We start from the raw sequence: 12,607 nt of genomic DNA, 5'->3' as shown, positions 1-12,607 counted from the left end.
GCATATGATTCTCTCACCATTGAAAGAATGGTGGAGGATTATATGAGTGACCGCATCCAAGTAGGCACGTCAGACAGTCCGTACGTATACTGGCAGGAAAAAGAGGCAATTTGGAGGCCCTTGCAGAAACTGGCTTTATTTTACCTAAGTTGCCCACCCTCCAGTGTGTACTCCGAAAGAATGTTTAGTGCAGCCGCTCACCTTGTCAGCACTCGGCGTACGAGGTTACTTCCAGAAAATGTGGAGAAGATGATGTTCATCAAAATGAATTATAATCAATTCCTCCGTAGAGACATTCACCAGCAATTGCCTCCAGAAAGTACACAGGGACCTGAGATGGTGGATTCCAGTGGGGACGAATTAATAATCTGTGAGGAGGGGGATGTACACAGTGAAAGGGGTGAGGAATCGGACGATGAGGAGGAGGTGGACATCTTGCCTCTGTAGAGCCAGTTTGTGCAAGAAGAGATTGATTGCTTCTTTTTTGGTGGGGGCCCAAACCAACCAGTCATTTCAGTCACCGTTGTGTGGCAGACCCTGTCGCTGAAATGATGGGTTTGTTAAAGTGTGCATGTCCTGTTTATACAACATAAGGGTGGGTGGGAGGGCCCAAGGACAATTCCATCTTGCACCTCTTTATTCTTTCATTTTTCTTTGCATCATGTGCTGTTTGGGGACTATTTTTTTTGAAGTGCCATCCTGCCTGACACTGCAGTGCCACTCCTAGATGGGCCAGGTGTTTGTGTCGGCCACTTGTGTCGCTTAGCTTAGCCATCCAGCGACCTTGGTGCACCTCTTTTTTTCTTTGCATCATGTGCTGTTTGGGGACTATTTTTTTGAAGTACCATCCTGTCTGACACTGCAGTGCCACTCCTAGATGGGCCAGGTGTTTGTGTCGGCCACTTGGGTCGCTTAGCTTAGTCATCCAGCGACCTCGGTGCAAATTTTAGGACTAAAAATAATATTGTGAGGTGTTCAGAATAGACTGAAAATGAGTGGAAATTATGGTTATTGAGGTTAATAATACTATGGGATCAAAATGACCCCCAAATTCTATGATTTAAGCTGTTTTTGAGGGGTTTTTGTAAAAAAAACACCCGAATCCGACAAAAAATTTTCAGGGAGGTTTTGCCAAAACGCGTCCGAATCCAAAACACGGCCGCGGAACCGAATCCAAAACCAAAACCTGAAAAATGTCCAGTGCACATCACTAATAATAACATCTGCGACAATTTTCAGCAGTTGCTGTACTATAATAGGCACATAGCTAAGAAAGTAGCTGGGAGAATATTTTATTCCATGATTGATAAGTCCCTGTACTATGATATAATATGGGGAAAACATACAGCAGCTTTCACCTTAACATAAATATAAGTGTGTATGTGGGCTTTTTCAATTTTCAATGATTTGTCTTGACTAATTTTACTTGTGGGCAGACATGCAAATTCAGTGTGATGTGGCACAACATCGGTAAATTTAAAAAACAAAAAAACAAAATTTGCTTATTTTGATGCTCCGATGTCGGAACCTGCCACTGGCATAAAGATCAGGCCATTTGTCAGTTAGATAGAATAATCGCATAGTGTGTAGCTAGCTTTAGTAAAGGCACATTTGTATAGTATGTAATTCAATTTTGTATTTTAATTTCTAATATCTTGTGAAGTTTTTTTTAATCTCATATTACATTATAAAATTGTATTATATATTATATCTCCATATAATAAAGGCACTTGGAGACAGCAATAATGCAAAGAGCACCTGTATTATATATATTAATGTGCAACACTGCTATAGTACATCAAATATATTGCATGCAAGAGAAATGTGTTCTCAACAAGGAAACCAAATGTAGAAATGTAGAAATAAATACATTAGGAGCGTACAGTCATATGCAAAATACATCATGTCAGCATAAGTAGCCATTAAAATGTGTGATTCACAGCAAGAAGCCCCATACTTTTGGCATCATGGACAGTGTAATGTTTAGCATTACTACCTTATAGCACGGAGTTCATGGGTTTGATTCCCACCATGGCCCTAACTGTGCAGAGTTTGTATATTCTCCCCGTACATGCGTGGGTTTCCTCCGGGTACTCCGGTTTCCTCCCACAATCCAAAAATATACTGGTAGGTTTATTGTGTCCCAACAAACTGTAACCTTAGCATGAATGTGTGTGCGTGTACATGGGTCTGGGACTCCAGGTCGACAACAAAAAGGTCGACGCCAATTGGCGACACACCTTAGGTCAACATGGACAAAAGGTCGACATGGATAGAAGGTCGACAGGAACAAGGTTGACATGGAAAAAGGTCGACATGAGTATTTTTGTTTTTTTGGTGTCGTTTTCTCCGTAGAGTGACGGGGAACCCCAATTAGTGCACCGCGTCTCCTCGCATGGCTCGCTTCGCTCGCCATGCTTCGGGCATGGTGCCTTCGCTCCGCTTCGCTTGGCACAGATTACCGTTCCAATCGTAGTCCACGTGGATCGTTAAGTATGAAAAGGTTCCAAAAAAGAAAAAAATTCTGAAAAACTCATGTCGACCTTTTGTCCATGTCGACCTTTTGACCATGTCGACCTAAGGTGTGTTGACCAATTGGCGTCGACCTAAGGTTTGTCGACCTTTTTGTTGTCGACCTGGAGTCAGTATACCGTGTACATGTGGTAGGGAATATAGATTGCAAGCTCCACTGTGAATGACCAAATATTCTTTGTAAAGCACTGCAGAATGTGTGCGCTGTGTAAATCACTGGTAATAAATAATACTTCTGTTTAACTCTCCTGGAAAAACATCCTGTTTTCTAGATTTTTTTATTTATTTTTTGCATGGAAATATACTTTTGTGCTGTGTTTCAAATATGCTCAGCAAGCAGATTTGAGGGTCTAATGCAAACGGGATACGGTCATTGGGTTGACACCACTTAGGTCGACATGCATAGGTTGACAGGGTCACTAGGTCAACATGTTCTAGGTCAAAAGGTCGACATGATTTTTTCAAATATTTTTTTAAATTTTTGGACTTTTTCATACATTACGATCCACATGGACTACAATTGGGAACGGTAACCTGTGCCGAGCGCAGCGAGGCACCTTGCCAGAAGCTTGGCGAGCCATGTGAGGGGACACGGTGCACTAATTCGCTTTCCCCGTCACTTTACGAAGAAAACAACACCAAAAAAGTTTTAAAAAAACTATGTCGACCTTTTGACATGTTTACCTAGTATGTGTCAACCTAATGACCATGTCGATCTAGTGACCATGACGACCTAATGCATGTCGACCTAATGATTGTTGACCTAAGTTGTGTCGACCGAACGACCCATACCTGCAAAAAGAATGAAAAGAAATGTGGACATAAATTGAGTGCCTCTAATAAAATGTAGAATTTTTTTTTTTCTATGCTGCAGGATTGCACTATATATGGATAAACAAACATGGTTTATTCCTGTTAGGTCATGAAAAATACAGTTTGTGTAGTTATCGGACATTGCCGCTTTACTTGGTGGCCCCATCATGGCTCTGTTCTTGTATCATTACCGTTTTTTGTAACTACAGTATAAATGTTCATCCAATAATGTGAAAATCCCTTTCTATCTAACAGTATCCATGCTATTTGGGTCTAAGACGATACGTTAAAGTACATCACAGCTAATTTTAAGAATAAGAACAAAGTCCAACCATTCGGTTGTACACGCAGGTTTTGTGGTGTTTACCTCACATATGGTACATTTTCATTGGCTTGCACATACGCACCTTAATATGCAAAAAAGTATTCCTGGTTGATTTTGATGTAATAAAAATAAACTCCTATGAACAGAGTGTGTTGTACAACAAATAGTAATGCCAATCATAGAATTTGGGATGTAATTAGTGGTATAACTCCTTCACGTTCACCTTACCAAGTTATGGTTCCTAAACGCAATATGGAATCTGGATTCTAATATTACAGCTCCGATTTTTTTGGAACATCGTGCCTTAATTCTGCCACCTTTCTCATGTTTTATAAAACGTCTGTCGTTCAGCTCTGGTTGTAATAGTTATGCTTAAAGTTATGCTTTATGTTTTTCATCATTTGTGGTTCCCTGTTTAAAGTTGTTGGGATTTACAGAGAGACTTGAACTTTTATTCTTCATTGCTCATCATTCCGGGAACAGAAGGTACTCTGTCAAACACTTCGGCTGAACTCCAAAAATGCCAAAAAATAGTAAACCCCTTACTAGCATTCAGCTAATTAGTTTGATAACAGCTGCTGTAATTGGAGACTGCAAATACTTCAGATTTATTAGCGCTATACAGAAAGAAAATACAGCGCACTCATAACGGGATGTATTTATGTGACTGCTGGTCACAATACCTCCCCCTACAATCCCGCTCCCTCACAATCTTGACAGTCGGCATGCCGACCAACAGGGACTTTTCCCACAGGTCATGCATACCACACCCCTCATAACCTGTAGCCTAAAAAGTTAATGATCTGCAGCTGAAATTATGAAGATATATACCTTTTTTAAGTTATAAGATAAAAAGAATTGTAGAAACTAAATGGGCTTGATGCTGAGCATCAATTGATCATAGATGCTACTGCTTTGCATGCTTTGAAGTAGGTGTGTAATTTTGCCTTTATGCAGAACTATCCATACATGCCTATAAGGGACACACCCAGTGGTGCAAGTAGAAAAAATGTCTTACGGGTACTGTGTGCGCGCGCGCGCAAAAAAAATTGGGTGTGGCCAAATGCCACATTGGGCGTGGCCAAATGCCACATTGGGCGTGGCCAATGAAAATGGGGGCGTGGTACACATATGGGGGAGGGGCAGATACACGTATGACCCCAATAGTGCCAGATACACGTATGACCCCAATAGTGCCAGATATACATTGCCCCACAGTGCCAGATATACATTGCCCCACAGTGCCAGATACACATTGCCCCACAGTGCCAGATACACATTGCCCCACAGTGCCAGATACACATTGCCTCACAGTGCCAGATACACATTGCCCCACAGTGCCAGATACAGAAATGCCCCCAGAATGCCAGTTATACATTGCCTCACAGTGTCAGATACACATTGCCCCACAGTGCCAAATACACAAATGCCCCCACTGTGTCAGATATACATTGCCCCCCGTGCCAGATACAGAAATGCCCCTACAGTGCCAGATATGCCCCCAGTGCCAGATATCCCCCAGTGCCAGGTATACATGCCCCCCTGTGCCAGATATCCCCCAGTGCCAGGTATATATGCCCCCCTGTGCCAGATATCCCCCAGTGCCAGGTATACATGCCCCCCCAGTGCCAGATATCCCCCAGTGCCAGGTATACATGCCCCCCTGTGCCAGATATCCCCCAGTGCCAGGTATATATGCCCCCCTGTGCCAGATATGCCCCCAGTGCCAGGTATACATGCCCCCCCTGTGCCAGATATCCCCCAGTGCCAGGTATATATGCCCCCCTGTGCCAGATATCCCCCAGTGCCAGGTATACATGCCCCCCCCCCCAGTGCCAGATATCCCCCAGTGCCAGGTATACATGCCCCCCTGTGCCAGATATCCCCCAGTGCCAGGTATATATGCCCCTCTGTGCCAGATATGCCCCCAGTGCCAGATATCCCCCAGTGCCAGGTATACATGCCCCCCCAGTGCCAGATATCCCCCAGTGCCAGATAGAAATGCCCCTCCCCCCAGTGCCAGATAACCCCCAGTGCCAGGTATAACATGCCCCCCCCCTTCCCTGCTCACCGCTGCCGTCCTGTCTGTCATGTGAGGGAAGCAGAGCGCAGCCTGTGCCTCTCCTTCCCCTCAGTCTCCGGCGGGTGTCTCACAGTTTAATTCAGCGCCTATCCGTGAGCCAATCAGAGCTCGCGGTGCGAGCTCTGATTGGCTCACGGATCAGCGCTGAATTAAACTATGACACCCGCCGGAGACTGAGGGGAAGGAGAGGCGCAGGCTGCGCTCTGCTTCCCTCACATCAGCGGCGATACGGCGGGTGCGGCGTGGAGCAGCAGAGGGAGGGAGGGAAGAGGAGCGGCGGCCCGGCGGTGTGGGTACGGCGTACCCACGGCTAAATTCTTACGGGTACGCCGTACCCGCCCACTTGCACCACTGGACACACCTGGGAATATTTATGCTTTTATCAAACTCTGCATGGCCCACAGATACAGCACCATTACTGAACTTTGCCTATGTGAGCAGCAGTCCAGTTACATTTCCTCAGGCACAAATGAAGATGCTAAAGGGAGTGACTTTTTCAGTACCAGGATCACCGTGGTCATGTATGACAGCGCAGCTATTGTCTTCTATTTGGACTTATATTACCAGTGAAGGAGCAAATTTACCAACAGCAGTCAGGGACCTGATTGGCAGGTTGCGATGTTTATTCCATCACGGAGAATGAGAGGGACTAGTTTTCACTTGCGTGTGAGTCTCCTTAGATCCGCTAGGAGTTCCATTTTACCTACTGTATAGAAGAAAGAAAGAAGACTCCTTTTTGGGACACGCTTAGCATTAAAGACACATACAAAAAGATATTAAAATATAATTATTAATTTCTAAAGTAATTGTGTTTTAACCCAGTATCTTGATGTACAAACTAGAATGTCCATATGTCACACATGGGCTTCCTTACACTCTTACCTGATGTAGTTGCTTCTTGACCTTAGGGGCTCCCGTGGGCTGCCAGAGGAATCTATGAATCATGGATCTGCTAATCAGCCGGGTGGTTTCCATTTCTCTAGGATCATTTCTCAAATCGGTGGTGCATCAGCTGACTCTCTGATCACCACCCAGAAGCCACTCTAGGATCAGCTGACTCATGAGCCTATCAGGGATTCCTATTTTAGGCTGTTCTGATGAGCAGACCAGTGCAAAACAACTTCACCCATTCAACCTTTTACTGTCTCCCAGCCATTATTCCTTGGTGTGTTCTGTGCTGTACACTTTAGTCTGCAAGTACAAGTACCTGTTCTATGCTGTACACTCGTCTAGTAAGCACTGTGTGTGCATTTCACTTCTCAATAACTATAGTGAGTGTACTGTATTCCGCAAGTGTCTATATTTACTCTGCAAAGTATCTCTATCAAAGATCTAGCATCAATTCAGGACTATGTGCGGGCCCTGTTGCACTACCTTTACTATTCCTCAGACAGTGGTATCGACAGCCTTCTATTCGTTAGCACAGGGCTCCCTAGTTAGGGAATATCTCCTGCAACCATTATTTCCATACCAGACTATATACCGCAAACCCTCTGGTACTGAGTTACCAGCCACATGAGTAGGAGCCCCATCCCTCCATGTTTCCTACACTCCTAATACCCAAGCTGACCTTCCACAAAACCCTCGTGACCTGACACTGAATTGATCCTAAGGTACAATGTCATAAACTATATGGTGGACTGAGAACTGTACTCCAATTTGTATTGTTCAATAAAGTATGTATAAATATTCCGGGTGTGGTTCATTAGGTAACATGAGTTAGGTCGACATACATTGGGTCGACATGGAAAAAGGTTGACATGAGTTTTTTTACTTTTTTTTTGGTGTAGTTTTCTTCGAAAAGTGACTGGGAACCCCAGTTAGTGCGCCGTTACCCCTCACATGGCTCGCTTTGCTCGCAATGCTTACCGTTACCGTTCCCAATTGTAGTGCACGTGGATTGTTAAGTATGAAAAAGGTAAAAAAAAAAAAAAAAAAATTGTGAAAACCTCATGTCGACCAAATGTGGTCAATCCAATGTATGTTGACATAACTCATGTAGACCTAATGACCGACATCCAAATATTCCAAATCATAAGGCATATATAGTAGATATAAAGTGATATGCAGTGGACTGGGATTGGGTATGTCTCTTGTACAAGTAAAGGTGGCACACACACACTTATGAACATAATTCCCATATGGTTTTATGGTTATTATGTGTAAAACAGCTTAAAAATATTCAACATATATCAGAAATATGCGGTTTTTTTTTTTTACCTTTTACAGGTTAATGATATAATCCAAGAAAAAAAAAAAAGAGAGATCTTGGTAAGGTAATTATGGGTTGTGGAAAGTGGTAATACAATGGCCAACCTAATATCTAGACACTGGGCAAAATATTCAAGTCAATATAATTCAAGAGTATAATTTTAATAAATAACGGCTCATTATAAGCATGTAACATACAGATCAGAGCATTTCATATATGCCAAACAACAATTGGCAAATACCAAGATAAGCAAAAGAAAATCGGTGGCAAAATATCGCTGACTCTAGGACAGCATACATTGAAAGTATAATAATTAGAATGTAGTTAACCATAGTGACTTTAAGGCGGCCGCACTGCCCCATTGGTGATGCTGGCGGGGCCATGCCCCCACTGTACACTTGGTACCTCTGCTCCCTGCACACAAATTCTAGAGAGAACACTATAAATGTCCTCCTGTCGAACATTTTCAAAGTCCGCAGCTACACATGCCATTACTGTCTACACCATGGGTTATCAACGTGTGGCCCTCCAGCTGCTGTGGAACTATACATCCCAGCATGCCCTACCTCAGTTTTGCTATTAAGGCATGTTAAAACTGAGGCAAGACATGCTGGGATGTGTAGTTTTACAACAGCCAGAGGGCCACAGGTTGAAGACCCATGGTCTACACGGTCTGCACTGACTTAGTCATGCACAGCTGTAGGGAGGGCCTGTCATGGCACTGGTGTACACAGGCTTGTCAGCTGCGGAAGCAGATATAGACTAGGAGACGCTCAGGACGACATTTTCAGAGAGTTAAGTAAAATAAGGGGCTCTGGGCTGGTAACATATGGTGGGTTCTGGGCCAGCACCTAATTGCTGGAAGGCAAACTGAGGAAAAATGTTGTTGCCCTCCATTCAGTGCCTTTTTTTTTTTTTTTTTAAATCTGGCTTTCCAAGAAAAAGGTGTGGACTACCCTAGACAGTTGCATAGTAGCTGTTCACCTTTATGGTATGAATGATAAATTGTTCTTTCACAGATTGTTTTGGTTTTAGGGATTATGAAGCAATTAAGAAGCATGTATCACTTATCTCATAAAATGAATGAACAAATCACTCCCATGATATAGATGAAAGGGTCACCTGTTTCTGTTTTCTCCCTGTGTTCTAATAGCCGTGAACAGGGAGGTGAGAGCACAGAGAGAAGCGGTGGATCTGCTTTTGGATGTGGTCTTGAGGGACAGTGCTTTGGGGAAAACCCTGGGCGGGGCTGAGCCAATCAGTGCCTTAATGAGTGTCCACCTGGAAAGGGTAGTCGAGAAGTGAGAAATATTCAGGGCCTCACTCAGTGATGAGTGTAGAGTATAGTATCTACTGTATATATATAGAATTAAGTAAAGTTATGCAGGATTTATTTCAGTGGGTCATTAGCCATCGACATCTGCAGAATTCAGTCAGTCACAGTTAATAAAAAGAGGGATATGACACTAGGTTTCTGCTCCATAGTCCGGTTTGTGCACAGACCGTCACTATTGGTGCGTTGAAGTGCATTTCACCACTAGGTGGCTTGTTCACAAATGCTCAGTGAGATGTATCCATGAGGTGTCTTATTTAATCCGCTCTATTTGCTCTTGATGGGTGCAGCCAATAGGATATCGCTGGTTAGGGTTGCTTAGATCACTGCCCAATGTCCCAATCATTTTGTGCCTTTGACAGAGCACAAGGCCAATCACCAGCTTGCCCAGGCACCTAACCTGTATGCCAATCCTCATACATCTGTTCAAGTGACAGAGCACAAGTCCACTCATAAACTGATCTTATTGGTCGCTAGGACAGTTTCACACTCCTTTTACTGTCAGCGTTTTGGAATTACTATCGGTAAAATATATAAATTTTTATATTTTCATATATAAATATGAGTTTTGCTGTCAACACACTGTAAAGAGCTGCAGTTCTTTAATTAGTAGTTACATGTGAGGTTTTTGAGGCGATTGCTTGCATGGCAGCAATGCTATTGCTTTGTCTATCACAAGATGGATGTAACCTATTTTTTTTTCTTTATGGCGTTTGTGAGCGTCCTCTTTTCAGAACTACTTTTGTAACCCAAGTGATAAATATAATTAAATCGCTATTCATCAAAACCGTTTCAGTTAACCACTGTTGACCTTTTAATAGTAGCTAAGTGGATGAGTGTACCTTCAAAGGGAAACGTAACTGCAGGTAGTGATGTGTTGTGGAGTGGTCCTTCTAATTTATCATGATACAGGAACTGTATGTTTTGCAATGAACAGTGAAGTCCCACATCTAACCAAACTGTAAGTGAAAGAACCATGGTAGATTCCATTTTTTTTTGCAGATTACCTATTTAAATGACAGGCTGGCCTTCCTGGAAGATCCTGCAGATTTTACCATGATCAGATTGAGTGGATTATCACAGTTCAGCTATGCACAGCATTTACCATGTTGAGAATTACAGTGTACTCTAAAATGTGCTTCTGGCACACGCTCAATTGCAATGTACAGTATAGTTATTTTACTACTATATTTATTTCACTTACGGCATGTATGTTTAACACAACATGAAGGATTTTATAATCTGTACATTTGAAAAGGCCTAGTTTTCATGAACAGTGAGTCATTGAGTCTTGGGGTTAATTTTTTTTAATACATGCACTTGCTATACTTTGATTTGACATTAATTTAAACATATTTTAACTACGATTTTTTTTGTCCTCTTTAAGTTCAGATTGTGATATAGTAAAAACAAACAACTAATACACATTTGACATTTGCATTTTGTATCAATATTTTATGTGCATTTTTAAATGCAAAAGCTTGTATTCTTATTCTTTAGATTGGAGTGAAACCAATACTGTACTAATGTGTTAGATGGAAACTGGTTCTTTATATAGTAAAGATCTTTTCCTCTTGAAATTCGTTGAACCCTGCAGCAAATATTTGTGTCAAACAAAGCTTCTCATGTATCTGTACATGTCAGAAATATTTTCACATTTGGATAGCAATTGAATTATTTGACCTATGAACTTGAGAGGTCAACAAGCTTGTTTGTCGTATATTATATCATTGTATATCAGTACCGTTTTTGTTCACTCCTAAGTTTATATTGCTAAGTCCCTGTTCTGTAATAAGCTCACATTGCAATTAACAAGCTGTTACTATGAACTGGGTATGGGTGACCAGCAGTTGGATACCGCCGGTCACCATATCGACACCAGGATCCCGTTGTTTAGATTGCCGGGAGGGGGGGAAGGGTTGGGGGCGAGAGCAACGAAGCCCCTTGCCGTCTCTGTGGCTCGCTGCACTCACCACAGATTCTGTTGCCACTCTGAGTGTCTGTAACACCCACGGGTGGCAATAGTCCTTGTCAGTCGGCATGCCAACTGTCAGGCTCTCCACGAGGGGGGGGGGGGGGGATTCAGTCATCGGTATAGTGACCTGCGGTCTCATAACTGCATCCTGCTATTATGGGCCTTAATCAAGTTGGATCGCAGGTGCGATCTGATCGCATTTTACAGATTTTTGGTGCTGTGCGCATGTGCAAGGCCCATTCTGCGCATGCGAAACTCGGGAAAAGCGTTTGCATCGCACTGCTGCGAACGTATCTGCCTGACCTACCTATACTCAAAACTCTGGAGTAAAAACTGACAGGTGAGGCTGTGACTCCCTGGGCCTACCTTTTCCGAACAATCCTCTCTGATCAAAACTTGCCTCATTTTCAGCAGTATATACTGCTGCACCTGTGTATAATGCCCACATGCACTCTTGGACTCATATATGGTGTATAAATCTGACTTTGGAACTATCCAGTGCCTCCTGAGCCATTTACCTCACCGCACGTCCTTGTCTGCCAGCTTGTCTTTTCAGTGTGATGTTACTGATCTAGTATAATTAGCAATGGAACATACTGTATTCAGCTTTTTCCTTTTTTCATTATTTTTCCTGTTGGTTTCTTTAGGTTAGACATTTAAGACACAAACTTCAGCTGAACACTGTGGTTTTTTACAGCACACAACCGCCCTCTAGTGGTAAGTCACTACTACTGTATAAATAATACCACTTTTTCTTCTTTTTTTTGCTTCCGTGGATTATTTTGAAAGAAATAAACTTAAATTGAATCGTAGCTTTTATTATTGTTATGGGCCAAAAGAATACATGAAGTATCACTAGTTGAATTGTCTGTATTAAAGAAAGAAAAATCCTCTTTTATTTAGCCATCATCCTGATCCATTATTCCTTCCATAGTCAGATCGATTTAGGTTATGCTCCATATGTCTTTTATCACAAAGAATAGAGACTTTTAGTTATCCTGGGTACTAGATTTAGGACCAGAGTTATGTAAACATGGTATTGCAGTAAGATATAACTTGTATAAATACAGAACGAATTCTGGGAATAATGAGAAGTTTAAATGAAAATGTTGCATGTAGTTTCATATCGACCATATCAACCACGCTAAATCATTTAGGAGGGAATGCATGTCTACAACACAGGGATGTACCAACATCATTTATTATAACCTCTATCAGTCTCTTATGCAAAATGTCTAGCATAATTATTGCGTTACTTTACCATTACTGCTGTCTAATGTAATGTGTTTCTGAAGTCTGACTATTGATTTTGCAGTGTTTTATGATGTTTGGGT

The 12,607-nt window shown here is 42.3% G+C and overlaps 1 protein-coding gene across 2 annotated transcripts in view; it reads left to right on the top strand.

The window, feature by feature from the left end:
* Window positions 1–12,607, top strand: part of MCUB (mitochondrial calcium uniporter dominant negative subunit beta) — a 241,811-nt gene that overhangs the window by 170,671 nt on the left and 58,533 nt on the right. Inside the window, exons 1-2 of one of the 2 annotated variants that reach the window (XM_063918970.1) lie at window positions 10,303–10,461; window positions 11,921–11,990. In XM_063918970.1, the coding sequence (XP_063775040.1) occupies window positions 10,405–10,461; window positions 11,921–11,990 (127 nt within the window). In that variant the 5' untranslated portion in view covers window positions 10,303–10,404. Of the gene's footprint in view, window positions 1–10,302; window positions 10,462–11,920; window positions 11,991–12,607 lie in introns of those variants that run through there. The other variant, XM_063918979.1, reaches the window with a different exon arrangement.

This window comes from Pseudophryne corroboree, chromosome 1 (assembly GCF_028390025.1).
Source record: "Pseudophryne corroboree isolate aPseCor3 chromosome 1, aPseCor3.hap2, whole genome shotgun sequence".
NCBI classification, from domain to species: Eukaryota; Metazoa; Chordata; class Amphibia; order Anura; family Myobatrachidae; genus Pseudophryne; species Pseudophryne corroboree.
The sequence above is the reverse complement of the archived record's forward strand: the minus strand, read 5'-3'. Positions and strand labels throughout refer to the sequence as shown.